This window comes from Budorcas taxicolor, chromosome 11 (genome assembly GCF_023091745.1).
Source record: "Budorcas taxicolor isolate Tak-1 chromosome 11, Takin1.1, whole genome shotgun sequence".
NCBI lineage: Eukaryota > Metazoa > Chordata > Mammalia > Artiodactyla > Bovidae > Budorcas > Budorcas taxicolor.
In genome coordinates, this window is record NC_068920.1 from 126,024,360 (window position 1) to 126,048,694 (window position 24,335).

General features: G+C 42.0%; 2 protein-coding genes across 2 annotated transcripts in view; one reads left to right on the plus strand and one right to left on the minus strand.

The window, feature by feature from the left end:
• DNAAF10 (dynein axonemal assembly factor 10) overlaps positions 1 to 13,256 on the minus strand; it is a 30,336-nt gene extending 17,080 nt beyond the window's left edge. Inside the window, exon 1 of the mRNA XM_052649095.1 lies at positions 12,981 to 13,256. Coding sequence (XP_052505055.1) covers positions 12,981 to 13,163 — 183 coding nt within the window. The 5' untranslated portion in view covers positions 13,164 to 13,256. The remainder of the gene's footprint in view (positions 1 to 12,980) is intronic.
• A 329-nt stretch (positions 13,257 to 13,585) lies between these two features.
• PNO1 (partner of NOB1 homolog) lies at positions 13,586 to 23,377 on the plus strand. The gene is made up of 7 exons (XM_052648929.1): positions 13,586 to 13,893; positions 14,121 to 14,270; positions 16,434 to 16,517; positions 16,712 to 16,772; positions 17,012 to 17,129; positions 21,775 to 21,845; positions 22,738 to 23,377. Exons 1-7 carry the CDS (start codon positions 13,687 to 13,689, stop codon positions 22,803 to 22,805), a joined length of 759 nt encoding a protein of 252 aa, XP_052504889.1. The 5' UTR covers positions 13,586 to 13,686; the 3' UTR covers positions 22,806 to 23,377.
• The last annotated feature ends 958 nt before the right edge of the window (positions 23,378 to 24,335 follow it).

A 24,335-nucleotide genomic window follows, 5' to 3' on the forward strand; every position in this document is an offset into this window, starting at 1 on the left:
GAATGGTCAACGAGCACTGGTTTAAAATTCAAGTCACCAGCTGTATTAGCCCCTAACAAGAAAGTCAGCCTGTCCTTTGACTCGAGGTATTGGCTTCTCCTCTCTTGCTATGCAAGTCCTAAATGGCATCTTCTTCCAACAGAAGGCTGTTTCATCTACACCAAAAATCTGTTGTGCAGTGTAGCCTCCTTCATGAATTATCTTAGTAGGTCTGCATAACTTGCTGCAGCTTCTGCAGCACCTGCTACTTCATCTTGTACTTCTATGTTAAGGAGACGGCTTCTTTCCTTAAACCATATGAACCAACCTCTGCTAACTGCCAACCTACCTTCTGCTGCTTCCTCGCCTCTCTCAGCCTTCAAAGAATTGAAGAGAGTTAGGGCCTTTGCTCTGGATTAGAACATTCACACCTTGGCTAGAACAAGAACATTCACACCTTGGCTACTATTTGATGCAAGATGCCTAATTTTTGGCCCATCTAGGGTTTCAACATGCTTCCTTGTTAAACGTAAACATTCTTGGTTTTTTATTTAAAGTGAGAGACCTGTGACTCTTCCTTAGAGGCCTCTGTAGGGCTAATTTCAATATTGTTGTGTCTCAGGGAATAGGGAGCCCTGAGGAGAGGAAGAGGGTTGGAGAAAGGTCAGCAAGTGAAGCAGTCAGAACACATTCAACATTTACCAATTAAGTTTGCAGTCTTGTCAGGGTGATGGCATCCCAAAACAATTTCATCATCATCATCAAAGGTCACTGACCAGAGATCACCAAAACAAATATACTACAAGAATTACCGAAACATGACACAGAGACACAAAGCAAGCAAGTGCTGGTGGAAAAACAGTGCTGATAGACTTGGTCAGCACAGGGTTACCAAAATCCTTCAATTTGTAAAAGATTCAGTCTCTGCGATTTCAATAAAGAGAAGCACAATAAAAGGAGGTATGCTTGTATGTCAAATGAATGAGTTTTGCCTTTCTTCTCATCTTGCTAATAAGACATTAAAATGCTGATACCTCTAATATCTCCACTGGTTTGCAAATATGCAGATTTCAGCTTTTAATGTGGTATTCTTCTTTAAGAGCCTCAAAGAAAAAGGATATCATGAAGATATTACTCTCCCAGGTGACAACAGGAAAAAAACTCACTTACGTGTCTTGTATAGTTTTCCCTGCAGAATCCTATAAACTGAGAATGGCTATGTCTGATTCTCTCTTAGACAGTTTCAGTGCAAAGAGATGTGTATACCTGTGTGCACCAAAGGCACAGCTGTTAACATGGATTAGCCAATGTTTTGATATTGCTTTAATTTAAAAGACTGTTGAGAATTCCATGGAAATCCAGTGATTAGGACTCCGAGCTTTTACTGCCAAAGGCCTGGGATCGATCCCTGCTTGGAGAACTAAAATTCCACAGCCACTCGGCCAAATAAATAAATGTAAATAAAAGTAAAAGACTATTGTTCTAAGTTTATATATAACAATTGATCCTTGAACAGCACAGGAGTTAATCCACATGTAACTTAAAATCAGCTCTCTATATCCAAGATTCCTCTGCATTCGTGGATTCAACCAACCATGGGCCATGCAGTAATGTAGTATTAACTCTTGAAAAATACCCAGGTATAAGTGACCCATGAACTTCAAACCTATGCTATACAAAGGTCAACTGCAGTCACCTCAGTAAAACAGCCACATGCAAACTCCACCTGCTGAAGTCCATCTTGGAGTCTACATGTCCAGCTGCCTTGGCCCTTGGAAACTCTAGAGGACACGGAACTGAGGTTTTATGGGGTCACAAACAGTGGGACATGACTGAGTGTCTGAGTGCATACACATATATACACACATCCACACATCACACTCTAGCTGCAGAATAGCACCTTCTATTTACTGTCAGCTCAACAGGGCAAGACTATTTCTTTTATTTAGTCGTCTCTTGCAATCTTTAACTTTTTTCTTTTCTGAATTTTTACTACAGTTGATTTACAATGTTATGTTTACGTATTCATTTTTAATTTTTGGTCATACCCTGCAGCATGTGGCATCCCAGTTCCCAGACCAGGGATCAAACCCACACCTGCTGCACTGGAAGGTGGAGTCTTAACTATGGGACTGCCAGGGAAGTTCCCTTTTTTCTTTCTTTTATTCTCAATAAAAATAGTACCTGTTCCCTATTTTGTTTGTTTGGCAAACAAAACCAAAGACCTGAAGGGTGAAAAGTAAGTTTCCCTTTGACACTCCCCAGAAATAATCCCCATCCTCTCAGACCTTTGCTACCTATTTACAACTACATATAGATTTGGTTTAATACAGAGAGCATCATAATATCAATATATTGTCCATTGACTTGATTTTTTTTCTCTTAGAGAAATATCTGTGTGAATTTTTTTCCCTCCACAGAATTCCCCAGTTTCTAGGGCACTTCCCCTGTAATCTTTGAGTTGCTGGGCCAATCTTCAACCCTACTACTAGGGTTGGCCTGTTTCATATACTTTGTGAAAACAATTTTCCTACCACTTTCAATGTTTGGTTGGGTATTTCCACATAGGGTATATGTAGCAATTTTCAAAGAAGAAAATAAAACTCATTTAACACAAACTATAACTGAACTTCTCTTTCATGATTCAAAAGAAATCATCATACGCTCCGCGGCTTTGGAAACTCCTAGCCTGCTGAGCTTTCTGCTTGGGATCTGGATGAACTAGCAGTTACTAGGTAGCCTGGCCTAAAATAAAGCTGGGACTCTTTGGAACTGTCCGGGACCTTTTGATTAAATTTTGTTTAACCAGATGCCTACAATAACATGCGGAGAAGGAAATGGCAATCCACTCCAGTACTACTGCCTGGAGAATCCCATGGACAGAGAAGCCTGGTAAGCTACAGTCCATGGGGTCGCAAAGAGTCGGACATGACTGAGCGACTTCACTTTCCTTTCACTTTACAATAACACGGTGGTAAAAGACTGTATTGGTGAGAATAGAACACAGAATGTCAATTTTCTCTCCTTTTTAATACCCTGGTGATCTGAGACAGCATCAGTTATATCTGACATCAGAAAACTGATAGTCTTCTATTTCAGCTATTTTTCCGATTTTATGGAAAACGTACCTTACAATGGGACACCATGGAGGATCAAAATTTTGTGAATTTAATAAAGCAGTTTCCAATTCTAAATCATTTACATCCTCCCCACCATCCCCTTCTCCCAAATAAAATACCTGAAACAATATGTTAGTATGGATATAGTTAATCACTCAACTAATTAATCATTATAGCTAATCACCTAATCACACTATAGAACACAATTTCTATAGCTAAACTAATTCAGACTTCCAACTTGGACCAACTGAAGAAACAGCTCCCCACTCCTTCCTTCCACTTGTCTCACACAGGGCCTGGGTCTCCCCCAACTCCAGGTCACCGCTAATGACTCCCTCAGTCTAAGACAGAGGATGTGAACAGGCCTCTCATGTAAGAAACAGGTGGGCCCTGAGGGACAGGAATATGCTTCCAGCGACTTGGGTATTAAGAACTACGGTGTCAGGAAGCATTTAACAGGAGGCTTCCTGTGTGCTGTTTTGGATCTGTCAGGAATTCTCTGTTCCTTATTAATTCCTGAGTATTCAGGAATTAAGAGGACAGCATTTCCTTCGTTAGTTTTCCTATACGGTGATAAGCACCCTCTTCCTTCTTGTAAACCATATGGTAAAAGTGATTGTTTACAACTCTCTCTCTTTAATATGGATTGCCTATGTTTTGTAAGTCTGGAATTTTAATATTTATCTTTGCTGAGAATAACTACCTTGTAAGACAGTATATATGCCCACATCATGTTGATTAAAATAGCTTTGCTCCATCAGAGCTCTGGTTCCCGTGTCTTTCTTTCTCTCCCTCTCTCTCTTTTTCAGGCTGATCCCCTAGAGCACAGAGGCTCTCTGAGTTCATTTTCCTGCCCGGGCTTCTAAGACCCTCTCTGCCTTCTCCCCATCGAGAGGGCGCCTGAGGCCTTCTTGAACAGAGTAAGCCCCGTGCAGGGGCTTTATTGGCTTCCTGAGTAAACCAAGGAATATCAGCCTCTTTCTCTCTCCTTTACTTTCTTATCGGTTGACTCCGGACCACCAGGTTCCGGTCCATTAAAGGACCTCAGCACTACAGGAGGGCTTGCACCGTACATTGATAAACTCTCTGGGAAAATTCTTCCCCAAATAGCCTTGGGAAGACTGGTCACCCACTGTCTTCTCTTCCACCAGCTAAAGATTCTGTTTCCCATAATTACACCGCTTTCCCCAGGAGTCTCTGATGGGGTCTCTCTTCCTCCTAGGTCATGGAAGATAAAAAAGTTGACCCCTACTTTTCAGTCCCTGTAGGAAGCACACAGTTCTAAGTGTTTACTGCTGCTAATAAAAAATTGGGAAGCCAAAGTTTTCCTCCGTTATAGCTTTACCTAACTTTTGCCTTTAGACCCTGTGGAATAGAGAAACCAGAAAACTGCAACCACTGATCTTCCAGTGCTAACATAAATTCACAGATACACAGATACACACACACACACAGCTAATGGATATTTTTTCTCAGGTTTAAGTTTTCTTCAATAACTTTTTTAGTTTGTCTGCTAGGAAATACCAGCTAATAAACATCAAGAAAACCTGGAAATGAGGATTAAAATTTTTATGTATGGTTACTTCTTGTGATGCAAATATCAAAGTATATATAATATATATACTCAGAGTATATGTATTTTTTTCTACTGGGAAAACGTGTGCTTGTGCAGAGGTGGAACTGATTATTACAATATTTCATGTTGTTCTAAAAACCACACCACAATGGCCAGATGTACTGACACCTGAACACATCTGAGAATTCCTACCTTAGGAGAAAACAACCTGAGAACTACTCTAATATTAGTACATGGTGGGGCCTATACTAGATAATTTAACATGTATCATCACATGGATTCTAAAAGAGGAGTTTATTGCAAATAATGAATGGAATGAGATAAAAATGTATCTACATTTAGAGACACAGACCCATAGGAGTGGCACCAAGGCCTGTGGTATATAAATGTATGAAGCCCTCTGTAGGCTGACCTTGCAGGTCTCTCTGACCTCATTTCCTGCTTCTCTCCTTTCACACTCCAGCCACACCTGCGGCTGCATTTTTGTTCTCCGGACTCACCAGTCCTGTGGCCTCAGGGTATTTGCATTTGCTGTTCCCACTGCCTGGACTAGGGCTTCCCGGGTGGCTCACATGGTAAAGCGTCTGCCCGCAACGTGGGAGACCTGGGTTTGATCCCTGGGTTGGGAAGATCCCCTGGAGAAGGAAATGGCAACCCACTCCAGCACTCTTGCCTGGAAAATTCTATGGACAAAGGATCCTGGTAGGCTACAGTCCATGGGGTCGCAAAGAGTCGGACACGACTGAGTGACTTCACTCTCCTACTGCCTGGACTGGTCTTCCCTCCTCTCATGTCTTCTACCAACGATTTCAGCTTAAATGTCAACCAACGCCTCTAAGAGATCCTCCCCACCCCTCTAATCTTAAGTGAAACCCCCAAATCCCAATCACTTGCCCTGTTTAATCTTATTTCACTTATCAACAAAATTCTTTTATTCACTCAGTTATCTATTTCCTCCCTTCCTAGAATGAATACCACAGGAATGGGGCCCTCAGCAACTTGTACAACACTTACTTGGTGCTCAACATTTGTTAAATGAAAGTATAAATGAACATGGATTAACTTCTCAGTCCCAGTGCTGGAGAGAGGGAAACCACTGCTGGAGGTCACGCTCCCTTTTCTCCGTCATATTTGCACCTGACAGACCGTAGTTTTCGGTGTCATTTTATATGCAATAATAAAAAGAGCATCTGTATATGGAACACCAACGTATCAGACACTGCTCTGATGTCCTTCTGTGCTAGTCCATCCCTTCTCTTTCTAACACACGCCACTGCAAACTAAGTGTCTGGCACACCCCTTTCCAGATGACAAGCAGGTTCAAAAGATTCCTCCAGTCAGGTAGATTCCAAGCTCTTTCTACCACACTAGGCTGTCTCCAGGACTATACGTAAATCAGTTAAATAAACATTTCCTATGTAGCCCCCATTCTGTAAAACCGAGCCCTGAGAAGTCCCAAAGAAATGCTCCAATCTTGAACTAGACTGGTGAGGTAAGTAAGGCCTGACTTAAACCTACTTTCAGATTTGTGTCCTTTGGTTTCTACCTTCATTTTATGTCTTCATAAAATGTAAACATGATATTTATGCTTCCTGTTATTTTTTTATTCTTGCATCCTTTTATCAAAGAATAGCCATATATTCTTATATCAAAGATTTAACTAGTAGTCTGTTGCAAATGATGTTTAAAGAATCAAATTAATGATCAAGAATCAAATTAAACTCAAAATACGGAACCATACTGAAAAATAAACTCAAATGTGTAAACACCTTGTTATCTGCACAGCAGGGAGGGCTGCGCTTTGCTCAGAAAGGCTGAGCTAGGTTAATTAGCTAAATTAAGAAAGGACATTGGAGTAAAGTTATTTTTTCTTTTTAATAGTTCATAAAAGGGACCCCTCCTTGTCCCTGTTAAATGTTTTACCTTTGGAAAAGAAAAGATGAAAAGAATTCAGAGGACACTTAAGTTTTCCTGCTAGAAAACTGGTTAAAAAAAAATGGAGATCTATTTCGCAAAATGTGTTCCACAAAGTAAATTAGAATGTATTAACTTTTGCTATGATACTGAAAATGACAGTGGATGACAGACATATTTGACCCCCAGTTGTTGGTTCTCTTTGCGCTGTTAAGGTGATTAAGGAAGCCCATGATCGATAATTCCCAGCAGAGCTATTTTTGTTCTATCTGTGGGTGGGTCTAGTACAGCTTGTCAGTATTTCCTCCTCCACATCCTGGCACTACTTAATTAACATTAAAAGGTTTAGTCAACCAAATGTTAACAAGCAGTGAATTCAGTGGCACAGGGGCTAAGAGAGCAGAACTTTATTAGATTATTACTAATTTTTAAAGTGTAAACATCCCCAAATGTGGCACTTTTCAGGGCCACCCCTAGTCCTTTGGGCCAAGTTGGGGGGGGTGGGGGTGGGGGTGGAAGGCGCCCTCTACAGGCTGATGGAAGTTTCACACAGGAGGGGAAAAGCTGGAGAGAGATGGATTTCAGCCTTCACTTGACCCCTTGGCCAGATACCTGTGTGCTACTACTCAATTGTATACGAAGACCCTGCCTTCATTCCCTATCTACCTGATTAGCAATAAGGAGGCACCAACAAAGACCCATTTTCTTCCTTCCTTTTTATCCTGCACCCACGGACTCTGGAGCACAAGGCTTGAGGTAGTTCTACAAGGATAAAATCAAGTTTCCTAATATTATATGTCTCCTAATTTTTTAACCAATAATTCAACTAGCACAATGATAGCTAGAAACTAACTTAGCTTTAGAAGAGGGAAAAAGAGGGAAAAGAAAGGAAAATGCATTTGGGAAGCTCCAAAGGTACCTAGAAAAGGCAGAGGAACCAGAGATCAAATTGCCAATATCCGCTGGATCATGGAAAAAGCAAGAGAGTTCCAGAAAATCATCTATTTCTGCTTCATTGACTATGCCAAAGCCTTTGACTGTGTGGATCACAATAAACTGTGGAAAATTCTGAAAGAGATGGGAATACCAGACCACCTGACCTGCCTCTTGAGAAATCTGTATGCAGGTCAGAAAGCAACAGTTAGAACTGGACATGGAACAACAGACTGGTTCCAAATAGGAAAAGGAGTACGTCAAGGCTGTATATTGTCACCCTGCTTATTTAACTTATATGCAGAATACATCATGAGAAACGCTGGACTGGAAGAAACACAAGCTGGAATCAAGATTGCCAGGAGAAATCTCAATAACCTCAGATATGCAGATGACACCACCCTTATGGCAGAATGTGAAGAGGAGCTAAAAAGCCTCTTGATGAAAGTGAAAGAGGAGAGTGAAAAAGTTGGCTTAAAGCGCAACATTCAGAAAACGAAGATCATGGCATCTGGTCCCATCACTTCATGGCAAATAGATGGGGAAACAGTGGAAACAGTGTCAGACTTTATTTTTGGGGGCTCCAAAATCACTGCAGATGGTGACTGCAGCCATGAAATTAAAAGACGCTTACTCCTTGGAAGAAAAGTTATGACCAACCTAGATAGTATATTCAAAAGCAGTGACATTACTTTGCCAACTAAGGTCCGTCTAGTCAAGGCTATGGTTTTTCCTGTGGTCATGTATGGATGTGAGAGTTGGACTGTGAAGAAGGCTGAGCGCCGAAGAATTGATGCGTTTGAACTGTGGTCTTGGAGAAGACTCTTGAGGGTCCCTTGGACTGCAAGGAGATCCAACCAGTCCATTCTGAAGGAGATTAGCCCTGGGATTTCTCTGGAAGGAATGATGCTAAACCTGAAGCTCCAGTACTTTGGCCACCTCATGTGAAGAGTTGACTCATTGGAAAAGACTCTGATGCTGGGAAAGATTGGGGGCAGGAGGAGAAGGGGACGACCCAGGATGAGATGGCTGGATGGCATCACGGACTCGATGGACATGAGTCTGAGTGAACTCCGGGAGATGGTGATGGACAGGGAGGCCTGGCGTGCTGCGATTCGTGGGGTTGCAAAGAGTCGGACACGACTGAGCGACTGGACTGAACTGAACTGAACTGAAAGGTACCTGAGCGGCTCAGTGGTAAAGAACCTGCCTGCCAATGCAGGAAGCTCAGGTTTGATCCCTGGGTGAGGAAGAGCCCCTGGAGGAGGAAATGGCAATTCACTCCAGTATTTTTGCCTGGGAAACCCCATGGACAGAAGGAGCCTGGCAGGCTGCAGTTCATGGAGTCGCAAAAGGATAAGACACAACTTAGTGACTAAACAATGAAGACAGTCAACCCTACTACTCATTAGAATCATCTGTTGGAATTTTAAAAAATACTGACGTCTGGGACTCAAACTAGTGTAGAGGCAAGAAAGAGTCCCAGTGCATCAGTTTCCAGGGGTGGAACCAAGGCATGAATATTTTAAAACACATACACCCAAGTACACCCAAAACAACGTAATGATACACATTCAGATGCTCCTGGAGCACAGTAAGAGCTGAGAATCACTGGGACTGTTCTTAACCTATATTCTTTTCCATGGCATCATCACAGCCAAATACAATGTAAGCTCTTAAATCTGTTTGTGCATTTGTTTTACCCTCACTTTAGGCAGTAGGTTGTTTAGGAGGAAGGACTCGTCTTTCAAATATCTTTGGTCCTTGTTTATCATAGTACCTTGAAATGATAGGTTCTCAATGGAAAATTTATGGTAGAGAAAGAGAAGAGTCAAAGGATACAGGTGAAGATATAAAAGGTGGATACTCCTAGTGTTGAGGTGGGTGACATCAATTTACTTCTTTTCCCTATCTATATTTTTGGTATATTCTATCATGAACATACATTACTTTAGTTAAAAAGCAAAATTATTCAAAAAAAAAATACTGCTAGAATCTTCCAAAACTCTAGAAGAGACAAAGAACACGATTTCTTTACAAAACAAGTGTATTCATGAAATGTACACAAGTCATAAAGCCCTACTAAAAAAATGTCACAAAACTCAACTCTGGTTGAGTTTTGACTAGTATTTATTCCTAATAGTTCACCATTTTCTTTCTCCAATTTCAATGTTTCCTACGTGTTCAAACTCCCGGCCTCAATCAATTAGTGATTAATAAATCAATATTTAAATGTTCCAAGTTATATTCTTTTACAGACATAAATTCACTCATTCTTTTAACAAGTCACTTATTGAGTGGCTGCTCCTTTTATACCACACTAAAGAAAGAACTGTCCTTACTCTCTGAGAGCTTATAACCTAATTAGGGATACATGGGACAGAAGGATATATTTCTAGCACAGGTAATAATGGTACTTATGTACCACAGGAAAGCAATAAAGTTACTTTATGTGAGGATCAGGAATGAGATGTCAATAGTCAAATAATCTGAACTGGATCTTAGAATAGCAACAGGTGACTAGGGGCTAAATGATGAAAAACATAAGGAAAGGTAGGAAAGAACATGCCTTGCTTAGGAGCAGAGTGCCTGGCCAGCAAAGACAATCTGAACAAGAAAAGTAGCATTTATAGAAATTTAAAATGGGATGAGGCCTTACATACTTTCTAATCTAAGCTTTCCTAGAGAAAGTGTATGCATCCTTTGCCTATCAGTTGAGGCCCTAACTCCTCCAAGCAGATTCTCTCCATAGTTTTTGGTCCCTGGAGTTACAAACTTCCCTGTAGTCTATGACAGTGCTAACATCTGAGTATAACTGATCTTTTTTTTGCTGCTGCTGCTGCTGCTGCTAAATCACTTCAGTCGTGTCCGACTCTGTGTGACCCCATAGACGGCAGCCCAGCAGGCTCCCCTGTCCCTGGGATTCTCCAGGCAAGAACACTGGAGTGGGTTGCCATTTCCTTCTCCAATGCATGAAAGTGAAAAGTGAAAATGAAGTCACTCAGTCGTGTCCGACTCCCAGCGACCCCATGGACTGCAGCCTACCAGGCTCCTCCGTCCATGAGATTTTCCAGGCAAGAGTACTGGAGTGCTCTAAAGGCATTTAAAAACTAGTAAACAGATATAAAAATGTTAGTTAATATCCTTATTCTCCAATTCTTCCATTAGTGTAATCTTTACAAAACTTGTAAACCTAACCTTGCCACACCCTGCATAAAGCCCTTCATTGAAGTCCCATTTTTCTTACAAAAACAGGCACAAATCTTTTAAATGATCTACAGCATTTGCAAGGCCTCCTCTGCTGTTTTGTTCCAAAAGGAGATAATCTCTCTCCCTCATTGCTGAGCTGTTTCTTCTTGGAAATCTCAACTCCTAATTTGACCTACTTAGCTTTTACTCAATGCAAATCTGGTTTTCTGGTTTTGTTTTTACTCTCATAGAACCATGTGCCTTTACATTAGAGAATTCATCTCAGTTTGTGCTTTATGTATTGTTAGTTTGATTATTTAATTGATTCTCTCTCCCACTAGGAAAAAAAACTCCATAGTAATCAGGGACATTGTCTGTCATTTACTAGCTGGAGAATACCAGGCAATCAACTGACACTTGTTGAAAGAATAATTGTTTTGGATTGTCTCCTCCAATTACATAGCAGGCATCCTAGTGCCTGCTTTGGCTCTGCTTGTATGACCAAGTATTTTACTATCTTGGACCCATTAAAAGACTCTCCACAGACAGAGAACTAATCTCAAAAACATACAAGCAACTCTTGCAGCTCAATTCCAGAAAAATAAACGACCCAATCAAAAAATGGGCCAAAGAACTAAACAGACATTTTTCCAAAGAAGACATACAGATGGCTAACAAACACATGAAAAGATGCTCAACATCACTCATTATCAGAGAAATACAAATCAAAACCACAATGAGGTACCATTTCACGCCAGTCAGAATGGCTGCGATCCAAAAGTCTATAAGCAATAAATGCTGGAGAGGGTGTGGAGAAAAGGGAACCCTCTTACACTGTTGGTGGGAATGCAAACTAGTACAGCCACTATGGAGCACAGTGTGGAGATTCCTTAAAAAACTGGAAATAGAACTGCCTTCTGCTACTGCTAAGTCGCTTCAGTCGTGTCCAACTCTGTGTGACCCCATAGATGGAAGCCCACCAGGCTCCCCCGTCCCTGGGATTCTCCAGGCAAGAACACTGGAGTGGGTTGCCATTTCCTTCTCCAATGCATGAAAGTGAAAAGTGAAAGTGAAGTCGCTCAGTCGTGTCTGACACTTTGCGACCCCATGGACTGCAGCCTACCAGGCTTCTCCACCCATGGGATTTTCCAGGCAAGAGTACTGGAGCGGGTTGCCACTGCCTTCTCCAAGAACTGCCTTATGACCCAGCAATCCCACTGCTGGGCATACACACCGAGGAAACCAGAATTGAGAGAGACACGTGTACCCCAGTGTTCATCGGAGCACTGTTTATAATAGCCAGGACATGGAAGCAACCTAGATGTCCATCAGCAGATGAATGGATAAGAAAGCTGTGGTACATATACACAATGGAGTATTACTCAGCCATTAAAAAGAATACATTTGAATCAGTTTTGATGAGGTGGATGAAACTGGAGCCTATTATACAGAGTGAAGTAAGCCAGAAAGAAAAACACCAATACAGTATACTAACGCATATATATGGAATTTAGAAAGATGGTAACGATAACCCTGTATGCGAGACAGCAAGAGACACAGATGTATAGAACAGTCTTTTGGACTCTGTGGGAGAGGGAGAGAGTGGGATGATTTGGGAGAATGGCATTGAAACATGTATAATATCATATATGAAACGAATCGCCAGTCTAGGTTCGTTGCATGATACAGGATGCTTGGGGCTAGTGCACTGGGATGACCGAGAGGGATGGTACGGGGAGGGAAGTGGGAGGGGGGTTTAGGATGGGGAACACGTGTACACCCGTGGCGGATTCATGTTGATGTATGGCAAAACCAATACAATATTGTAAAGTAATTAGCCTCTAATTAAAATAAATATATATTAAAAATAAAATAAAATTCAAAAAATAAAAATAAAAAAAGACTCTCCACAAACAAATGCGCACTGCCCAGAAACGCCTCGAATTTAAATGTGAAGTTATAACGTCACCTCCAGGGACCTCGCACTGGACTGGGAGAGGGGTGGGGATGGCTGGAGGAAGGGACCAGCAAAGCAGGAATGAATCAGCCCGATGAGAATTCAGGTCTCGAACGAAAGCGTTTTACGTCGGAATTATTCCTCAATCTGCGGTCAGATTTGCTACTCCCGCGCAGTTTCAGCACCGCTTTGGGGGGACGCTGGACAAAGGCTTTGGCAAAAAGGAACGCAGAACTCCCGCCCCCAAGATCCGCACTCCCCTCCAGCAGCAGTCCCAGATTTTGGAACTGGGAGGTCTCGACCCGGCACCCACCTCCCGCAGCAGCTTTAGGTCCCCTTGCTGGATCTCGTACAGCTGAATGACTCCGGTGCCCCGTGCGAAGTTGCCCATGGTCACAAATTTGGCGCTGCAGGGCATCCACTTACAGTCAAACACCGTGTAATTGAGGCTCTTCTGGATATGGGAGATGATCTGAGGCTTCTCAAAGGCCGACATGGTCCAGCCGAGAGATTTCGCCTCCGCCAAGCGGGACACAGCCAACAAACCCTGACGAAACAAACCTGGAAACCAGAGTCCAAACGTTACGGATAGTTTGTCCCTCCCGCCTGCCGTAGGCGCCCCTAGAAACCTAACAAGTAGTTTTAGGTTTCTCAGATAATGCCGGATGCTCTAGTGCAGGCCCACAAGAGTTTCCTTCCCCAACAACACAAACTTGTTTATGGCTTTACCTAGTGCCTTTCGTACAGATACAGATTATGGGTTATAAAGCGTGCTGACTGCGAGAGGTGGGGGCAGAGGGCGAACCTAAGAATCAGGCATATTTTAGGACAGCCCTTCCTCCTCACCAACAAAACGCAGAAACTCCCGCTTTAGGTCCCCCGCATGGGACGTCTTAGGAAAGAGGGCGGAGCCCTGGGGCTGGTTGGCGGAGGTTGGGGGCCAGCAAGGCGCGCCTGCGCGGTACAGCCTCGCACGTGTTGGCGCTGGAAGCTGAGGTTGGGGCTGGAAGTTCTGGAGAATGGAAAGCGTGATGGAGGCACAGAGCCCGTTGGCCGAGGACGGCTTCAGTCAGGTCACCCGCAAAGGTGGCCGGCGGGCGAAGAAACGGCAGGCCGAGCAGCCGTCCACGCCGGAGGAGGGAGGTGACGCGACCTGCATGGACACCGAGGAAGCCCGACCCGCTAAGAGGCCCGTCTTCCCGCCCCTCTCCGGGGACGGGTTCCTGGTACTGGCTGGGACGGAGGAACAGGAACGGGGCTGGGGCCAGAGACGGGTCGGCCCGGTGGCCTCTGGGTGATGTTGACGCTTTTTCTGGGGTGAAGCTCAGAGCGGCGACTCTCCTGGTGTTTAATCTGTCCAATTAAAGGAGGCTTTTTGAGGATCAGTTGTATTTTTACAACTTCACCCTCATTCCTTTAAACAACTGCTGAGTTGTGTTTTCTTTTGTCATAGAATGGGAAAGAAGAAACCAGGAAAATTCCAGTCCCAGCGAACAGATACACGCCACTAAAAGAGAACTGGCTGAAGATATTTACTCCTATTGTGGAGCATTTGGGACTTCAGATACGCTTTAACTTGAAATCGAGGAATGTTGAAATCAGAGTAAGGAGACTATTAACCACTTTAAAATATGCTGAGGTTTTTCTGTCCTAGGAAGAAAGAACAGACTTTCTAGGAATTCTTAGTGGGACTTATTTTGTTGACCTATTCAGTTTGACCTGAAACTAAACTAAACTACCAGCTGCGTCTCAGCACATTTTTTATAGTGTTCTGTGTTGATTGATTAAAGGGTTAATAAAGAGGTTATCGTAAATAGAAGTATGTAAATGAGCAGCCGAAGTACTTGCTGTAGTACAGGTACTATATTTTAGTGTTACTTTTTAGGAAAAAATAAGTTTTGAGAGTAAGTGTAAATTATGTAAAAATATTTGCTTATTCATTCCATGATGTCAGTCTAGGAGGTGGACAATGAAAATTAATAGACTTTGGGGTTTTTTTCCTGTGGGTTCCAATTTTGCATCCGAATCAGTGACCAAAATTAATTATATCTTCCATTTTAAGGATTCATTATCAGGGTTGTTATAGACTTATTTCTGTTGAGGGATTAGAATAATGGAGCAAAGCAGAGAGGCACTGTCCTAAATAGGTGGCAGAGTTTAAAATACAGAACTTGACAGAATTTCTCCTTGTTCTCACTGTCAGTTTCATTTAGGTTTTTATGGTTTTCTGCCAGAACTTGTTTGCTTATAAGTTTGCTTTCTTTAATATCTTTAAATCTCATTTCGCTTCTCCATCCTTCTTGCCAGAGCCAGATTAATTTTCCCAGACCACACTTCTTTTATTGATATCTTGATATCTACAGTATCTCTGAAAGATAAAAATATTTGAATTTGACTTTAAATTAGGAGTCTCATTCCCAAGTCCTCTTACCATTGCTTTGAACATTTTTCTTGTCCCTCCTTATGCTCTGTGAAGACCTTCTCCTCCCTACTTCCTTTTCCTTCCTACTTCAGTTTCATCATCTTTCAGAATCTAGCTCAAGTTCTTTCTCCTTTACTGCCAGTCCATTTTTTTCAGTCTAGTCTTCAGGGCTTAAACTTATGTTTCGCTGATTGATAAAAGGCTTAATAAAGAAGTTGTCAGAATCTCTTATGTATTGCAGCACCATCCGTTTGGACTCCTCTGATGTGTGTTGATATTGCTCTGTACCAGACACAGAGTGGCGCTTTGGCAGGCATTACATCATTTTGGTCTTGAGAACAGCCCTGTGAGGTAGATAACATACCCCATCTAATAGATGTGAGGAAACTGGCCAAGGAGTATCTTGGGCAAAGTCCTCAGTGCTGGTAGGGACCTCTCAGGCTCTTCTGTTCCAATTTATTTTACAGATGAGAAAACTTAAGACTTAGAGCATTCACGAGACGTGCCTAAGGTCACATATGGAATTGGGACTGGGATCTATAGGTTTAAATGTGCTGTTACACAACCCTGCATGGTTTCAAAGTTGCCAAATACAAACACAGTCTCCTCGACTCAACTGTGAGTCTGTGTGGGAGAGTAGAACTCATGGTTTTGGAATCAGATCCGGGTTCAGATTTTACTTTTTCATTTTGGTACTTGAGTTTCCTCTAATGTAAAAGTATTTATCTTGCTTAAATTTAGGTTGACATAAAGATCAGAGTTACAGTGTTGTCAAGCACCTTTGCAGTGCATGTCATTTACAGGGGTGGGCATTTAATGAAGAGCACCTATTTCTGTGATTATCAAATAAAATCTTTGAGGGCAGGATCATTGCTTAAACCGTTCTTGGTAGTTAGTACTAGAGTTGTTGCTTTGGGAAGGCAACATCAGCACAGGAATGGTGGTTGAAGTCGGGAGGTTAGACCTGGACTCCCAGGGAGATGGCACTGAAGAGGACCAGCTTGGATGGAAATGAACTGAGGATGGAGGTCCTTCAGAATGGGAGTGATTGGAGGAATCTTGCCAGTAGCTCCAGAGTCAGATCAGCCATGGAGTCCAGTCGGTCTTTTGACAGTATTTGGGGGGAACTGCCCAGCCCTGGAGCTAGCAAAGTTTTGTTTTGAAAACTAAACACAGTACTTACCTCACCAAAAACTGGGTCACAGAGAATATATTGGGAAGGGTGATGGTGAAGGAAATTACAATAATGGGAAAGGTCAGTCCTAGTAGTTTGCTAGAATGTTGCCGTTTTCATTTCTAGCTATAATTTGTGCCTCTTACCCCACCTTTTTTTTATTTTAACAGACTTGTAAAGAAACTAAAGATGTTAGCGCTCTGACAAAAGCAGCTGATTTTGTGAAAGCCTTCATTCTTGGGTTTCAGGTGGAGGTGAGTGATTTCATGATAGCTGAAATGGGGAGCTCAGAAAACACTCCACATGAATGTTTTGATAGATTTGGGCATTTTTTTTGTTTTTTAAGTTGAGTGTTCTAGTTTTACAATTTATGAGTTAGCTTAACACTCACTCACTCACACAGGTACTTGAATGGAAGCACTTCACAGTATGTATTTCTGTATTGTAGGATGCACTTGCCCTTATTAGACTGGATGACCTCTTTCTAGAGTCCTTTGAAATTACAGATGGTGAGTGTATGGTGGTCTTTTTGTATGAATTCCTGGATGGTACTTTTTTACTGCTGACTTTGTATTCTGCATGACTCTCAGCTTTCCAGTAGCATCAGTTGAGCCGTATTCTTACCAGCTTTTAAAAAAATGCATGTTTTGTGTCTTTTAGGAGGGAAATTTGGCTAATGATTAAACTCCTGTGGAAGTGGGTAATGCTGGAATGGCTTCCTTCCTGAGGTCTTGCTTTTCTCATTTAGTTAAACCTTTAAAGGGAGACCACCTGTCCAGGGCAATAGGCAGAATTGCTGGCAAAGGAGGAAAAACCAAATTCACCATCGAGAACGTGACCCGGACACGGATAGTTTTAGCTGATGTGTAAGTATGTAATCTTGAGAAAACTATTGTCATAATTTACATTTGGTCTTTTGATGGTTTCAAGAAGTGATTTAGATTGTATTTATGCATGACGTAACCTCTAAATCTTTGTGAGGATATGTTTTTGGCTGAACAGTTAGCTACACTGAGAGCAGATTTAGTTGAGAAAGATCTTAGATATTATAGCTTTTTTCTCAGTTTGCAATGAAGGAAATGTTGAGAGTCACTGTTAAATTACATGACAGGGGAATATTTAAATAGTATCACGGGAGCCGATTAAATCAGTAGAGGAGAGCAAGAAGTATGCGGGTTCAATGCCATTATGAGTCTTTACTTTAAAAACAGAATAGGCTTATGGACATGGGGAGAGGGGAGGACAAGGTGAGATGTATGGAAAAAGTAACATGGAAACTTACATTACCATGTGTAAAATAGATAGTCAGTGGGAATTTGCTGTATGGCTCAGGAGACTCTAACAGGGGCTCTGTATCAACCTAGAGGGGTGGGATGGGGAGGCAGATGGGAGGGAGGTTCAAAAAGGAGGAGATATATGTATACCTATGGCTGACTGATGTTGAGGTTTGACAGAAAACAAAAGCAATTATCCTTCAATAAAAAAATAAAAACATAAATGTATATATATACATATGTGCATGCACGAATATATAAAGGCCTTTCATAAAGGGAAGATGAGTGTTGCACATTGTTGGGAAAACTACAGAGCAGTTATATGTGAACATCAATAAGATGATATGGGCTTAAAATAAGGGTGCAGGAAGTCAAGCTGGGATTACCCTTCTCTGCCTGCCGATGAAGCCGCTCCTGTACCAGCTTGGGGTTACTGGCAGGTGGCGCAGAGATTATACAGTGCCGAGAAGTTGGGAAACGAAGCAGTTGACTGTGAAAAGGAGGGATCTGCCTGCTACTAAATCCAGAAATAATTTTATTTAAAGTCATCTCATCTTTGAGCTGAGGGGCTCACTATTATTTTCAAATCTAAATTTTAGACTATTTTTTATACTTAAGTAGAAAACTGTTAACACTGCATTTGTGGCCCTGTTTACCTGAAGGTAAGTGTGTTACAGCGTTGACGTTTCATGACTTGAGGCTGGAGATGGGGCTCCAGAGTCATGGGAAAAGCTCTCTTGAACTAGAAATTTCAATAATTTTGAAATATGTACCATACTTTAAAATATCATATACAGTACTAATAGTTTTTTAATTTAGAAGTTTTAAAATGTAACTGATTTGCTGTAATTCTAATTATTGTTAGGACATTATATTAAGTTTATAATTTATAAAAGCTTCCCTCATAACTTAGTTGGTAAAGAATTTGCCTGCAATGCAGGAGACCTGGGTTTGCTTCCTGGGCCGGGAAGATCCCCTGGAGAAGGAAATGACAACCCACTCCAGTATTCTTGCCTGGAGAATCCCATGGACAGGAGCCTGGCAGGCTAGTCCGTGGGGTCACAAGAGTCGGACACAACTTAGAGACTAAACCACCACCAAGTATTATTTCTAAGGCTTGGCTTAAAATTTCCTTGTCAAATTCATTTTTTAAATAGCTGTATTACAGTATGATTTTCATTCGGGTAAAGTCACCTGTTTTAGGTGTAACTTAGTGAGATTCTGGCAAATAGTCTATATAGTCCTGTGATCCCTCCACACTCGGCTGTGTCACCCCAAAAGTTCCCTGTGCATCTTTGCAGCCCCTCCCGATTCCCAGGCCGTCGCTCATCTCCTTTCTGTCACTACGGTTTTGCCTTTTCTTGCAATTCACGTAGGTTAAAAATACCCAGTATGTAGTCTTTAGTGCATGACTTCTTTTAGATAGCATGTGGTTTCAAGTTTCTCCAGTTTGTTGGTGGTTAGCAGTAGGGTTTTTTCCAGTGCCAAGTACCAGCAAAGAGATATTCTGTCCTGCAGTTTTTACTGTAGGTAGGCTAATTGGAAATGCATGTGTTCGGCAACTCATGTTAATTATGACATAGTAATAAGATGGACTGCTATGCACCCGTAAATGTTCTTTTTGATGAGTTGCTGAAAACCTGGCAGAGTAGAATGTGAACACGATATAAAACTAACATCCATTTGTTCCCGATACATTCAGTATATCGAATGGGAAAGAGTGCTGCCTATGTCTGGAGACCTACATACATCCCATTCCAGCTACTGCCCTGAAGCTTTGTTTGTTTTAGTAGCTACACTACTCACCCTGTATGTGTTTTTGCTTCTCTATTTCCTCATCTTTCGTGCCTGACTTTTACAGTTTTATTTTTGTCAAAGTTATATATACACATGCTTAAACTTGCCACTGTCTACTTCCATTTCCACCTCCGAGGGAGGAAATTTCAAGTCTTCAAACTGAGCTCTTCTAGCTAAATTTTAAACGTTATTTTTCTCTGTATCTCCAAATATCTCTATATACCAGCTTCATTTTTCTTTTTTTCAGATTCACTGTTGATTTTCTCCTGTGAAACAGGAAGACTTGTACTGTTTCGTCCCCCGCCTCCCCCTCCACCCTCAGTCAGCCTTTCAGCAGGCGTTTGCTCGCCTCCCTGTACTCTGGGTTTTGCTCAGTTCCCGCTCAGTGTTGTCTGAGTATGCACTGGCACTGGAGTACTACCAGCTGAGCCAGATAGTCTAGTGGGCTCATCTGTCCTTTGCCCCTTTGTTGGCACATGAAGAAGTCATGCTTAATGTGTCTCTGCCTCCTCAGTGTTGCAGTGACTAGAACGCTATACCTGTATCTCCTCTTGGTGGGCTCAGACGTATCAGACATTTTTGAAGTCTCTGCTGGAGGTTTCTGTTCCCAAAGCACTGTTCCCTTCTACCTGGCCCACAGCTGCCATCCTGGCTTCTTTCCCCAGTGCCCTTTGGTGCCTTTGGTGTTTGAGCCCCTCGATTCTTGGATTCTTGGTCCTGCTTTGTTTTGGTGGCACAGATGGTCCTGGAGCTGGCTTAGCATAGGAAGGACATTTGGTGAGACCTGGTTTTGAAGATGTCTTCCACTCTGTTGTAAATGATGTTCATTCAGAGCTGCTTCTAGTAACTTCATCTTCTAATCTTCGTCTTCAGTTTTCTTAATATCCTGTCTTTGATTCATGAGTGAGTGAAAACGGCTTTTCTCATCATACTAGTTTTGTTTTTCTTTTCTCCCTGCAGAAGTTTCTGTACCGCTTTCTTCGCCTGCTGGTCACGCCGCCTACTCTTTGTATTAGATGCTTTCCTCGGGTTCTGATTCCTTATAGTGAGAGTGTCCTGTGTAAAAGTGGGACCATAAAGAGTAGACTAGAAACCCTGGGCTCGGGGTGCTTGGGGGTGGGGGAGACTGGTGGACTGTTGGGCTTCACTTGGGTGATTGCCAGGCTGTTCCTTTGGGGAAGCCCTGATGTCAGTATCTTTAGTCTTTCCCATTGAGGCCAGTTTCCCCTGAGACGTAGTCTCCAGTCCTTCTGCTGACAAACGTCTGGAAGCCAGCTGTCTTTCACTGTGCGGATGTTCACATGACATTGCCTCCGTTCTGGTCATGGTCTTCCTACTTCTGCTGTGCCTGGTGCCCCTGGTCGAGACCCCAAGTCTTTCGCCTTCTCCAGTGAGCCGCTTACGACCTTAATTTTACTGGAGTAAAAGAGAGGGTAGTTGGATGGTTGCCTGTTGCCTAGAGTGGGGAAGAAAACCTGGGGATCATCTTGAACTGACTTTAACTTGTTCTCTTGTTTTTAGCCTCAGTTTTACTCCAGTTTCAGAAATGTCTGAGCCTGCGGTGTGAAGAGGGTTCTGCTTTGGGAGAGGGTTCTTCCCCTGTAGATTTTGGCTTCAGTTTCCTAAGTTTACTGATATTTTGAAGTGAAGTGAAGTGAAGTGAAGTGAAGTGAAGTGAAGTCACTCAGTCATGTCCGACTCTTTGCAACCCCATGGACTGTAGCCTATCAGGCTCCTCCGTCCATGGGATTTTCCAAGCAAGAGTGCTGGAGTGGGTTGCCTTTTCCTTCTCCAGGGGACTTTCCCGACCCAGGAATCAAACCCGGGTCTCCTGCATTGCGGGCAGACTCTTTACCCTGGGAGCCATCAGGGAAGCAAAAAGTAAAATGCTATAATATCAGTCTAATTGGAGCCATTCAGCAAGGAATGTACAGTAAAAGGGGTCTGGATAATCCTCAGTGATGAAGAAATTTAGATCATTTTTAGAAATATTTGCATTTGAAATCCAAATATATTTTAACTAAGTATAGTTAATGCATCTAATTTGCATCTAATCTCAGTTCTGCCAGTGTGTCATCTTGGACCGGTGTTTTGAGTTCTCCCAAACTTCTTTCTCATCTGTAATGTGGGAATAACTTCTGTCTAATAAAGCTTGTGTGAGGATTAAATGATGAGAACATGTATATAAAGCCCTAGCGTATGCAGAGTACTGAATGGAGGGAAGCCATTATTCACCAAGAATCTTGAAGAACTTAGGTTTTAATTCACTTACCATAAAATCCTTCCTTTCAGAGTGAATGGTAGTATATTTACAGTGTTGGGCCATCACCACCACCTTTATTTAGAAATCCATCTGTCATCTTTCCAGAGTTTCTGGATCATGGGACTTAGTTCAGGAAATGTTTTTGGTGGCTAACTTGTCTCACTTTATCTCTTGCAGGAAAGTTCACATCCTTGGTTCTTTTCAAAACATCAAGATGGCAAGAACTGCCATTTGCAACCTCATTCTGGGTAACTGCAGTCTCTTCCTCTGCTGTTTTCTCTAAAGGAATAGAGAATTTAGGAACTCAGATCACATTGCATCTCACTTTAGGGCCCAGTTGATAAAGGTAGCAGGCAGAAACTCTTGGGGGTTGGCAAGTATTGGCCCAGAGAGGAAGCTGGAATATTTTTGCTTGGATTCCATCTGTGAGCCCAAGAGAAAGGGCTCATTGGAGCATGTTGCTTACATCATGGCTGTGTCCCCCTGAGGAGATGCACTGGGACCCCTTTCAGAGTAGCAGTGGGCAGTGTTTTAGGTTCAGCCGAAAGGGAGCTGCTGATTAGCATCAGTTGTTTTAATTACCCACTTGGTCCCATCGTCAGACCACAAAGTACTGTCACCTGTGGTCAGAGATGCAGGCTATAGCACTTGCTGCGGAAACACATGGAATTCACTCTGGTGTCCAAGGCTGGGGCTTCCCAGGTGGAGCTAGTGGTAAAGAACCTGCCTTCCAGTGCAAGAGATACGAGAAATGCGGGTTCAGTCCCTGTGTTTGGAGGATCCCCTGGAGGAGCGCATGGTAGCCCACTCCAATATTCTAGCCTGGAGAATCCCATGGATAGAGGAGCCTGGTGGGCTTCAGCCCATGGAGTCACAGAGGCAGACGCAACTGAAGTGACTTAGTACACATGCCCAGGTCTGCCTGGACCAGCTGCTTTTCGAAATACTTTGACAACCCGGTGTCTTTGGCACTTAGGATTTTAAGTTTTGGGAGGGTATTTGTATGGCTTCCTTTACAGTTCTTTTGTTGATTTAAGGAGGATCCAGTGGGAAAAAGTTCTAGGCAGTGTTGCAGGCTGTTGTCTGTGCAGCATCTATACATATATTTGTGAAGATAAGCGTTTTTATTTTCTCCTGCAGGAAATCCTCCATCAAAGGTTTATGGCAATATTCGAGCTGTGGCTAGCAGAGCAGCAGACCGATTCTGATTTCACATCAAGGACTTTTAATCTTTGACCTCTATAGAGAAAAAGACTTTACTTCTACACATGGTCACCCAACACCACAGGAAGAACTTTTCAGTCATGGGTACCATTATTATACTAGCACATTAAGTATAATTTATCATTGTTTCCATTTTAAATCACATGTAGCAGGTTTGCGTAGTTTATAATCCTCTCATTTGGGGGGAAACCTCTTACTTTAAGTAACAGTTCTTTATTTTCTGAGTTTTTTGTTTATAAATTTATGTTTTCTAAATTTATAAACATTTCTTCTCTGTCAGTTGTAATTAAAAGAATTATCTCAGAAAATCTCTCTGAATTATGACCCTTAATAGTGGTGTGTGAATATTTTAGATCCAGGTCATAAACAGCAGTTTGAATATTCTCTATGAAATAAGAAAGACTAATCTTTGTACCTATTTTTGCAGTTTGTAAAAATAAGTGTTCAATAAAAGCAGTCAGACCTTACTAAGTATTGGGTATATTTCTTCTAAGTAGTAAGATGAAATGTAATAAAAGAATTTTTACCCCTAAGAAAACTACTCTATTCTGCAAATGTAATAGATTGTTTTAACAAGCATCTGCCTACATGTTCTTTGATTCATACTACACATTTTTTTAATGAACTCACTTCATTAAATTGTGACTGTGATGATAGTATTCTCTTGTATATTATCTCCACAACCCTTGACCAAAACTTTAAACTTTAATTAGAAAGTACATGTAAGAACAAGTATTAAGTATTGCTATTAAGAGTTCTATGTGTTACATATGCCACTGTCCCAAACTAGCCTGTACACTGCATTGGTATTAGATGTACTTAGTATTACAGTGGAAATCCAGTGGGAAATGGCTGGAAATGTCCCTGCAATATTTTTTTTGTCCTTTGGCAGCACAGCAGCATGGAGAGAGTATGTGTATGCTACCATTTTACTCCTAACTTTTCGGAAAGTTGGAATTTGTTGGCACTTTGTTAGTCTGCACAGGCTTCAGCATGTACTTGCCTACTCGCCATGCCTTGTCTAGGAAATCAGATACAAAACTCTGACCACTGAGGGTGTGTACTTTTCTGAGGCATGGGTCCACAGTTTTCAGAGAGCTTGGACTGAAATGAACCATTGCTCGGTAACCATAAACATTTTATGTTGAATTTTTTTAAAAAAGCATAATTTTGATTGGGAAAACAGGTTCTCTGTGCTAAACTGGTTATCTTTTGGTATTATTTGCATTTCCTTTTTAAGTTTTCTTACATAGTTAGAATTATCAGTAACAAGAGAGCAAATGTATTTCTCTGGCAGTTGCTAAAATCTGGGATACTGCTGAGCCTCTCCCTGATGAAGCATCCCCACCCAATAGGGAATTAGTACTGCTTGGGACTTTAAAGAGAAACAAAATGTTAGAGGCGTGTGTGCTCAAAGTTGTGTTGGACTCTGTGACCCCGTGGACTATAGCCTGCCAGACTCCTCTGTCCATGGAATTTTCCAGGCAAGAATACTGGAGCAGGTTGCTATTTCC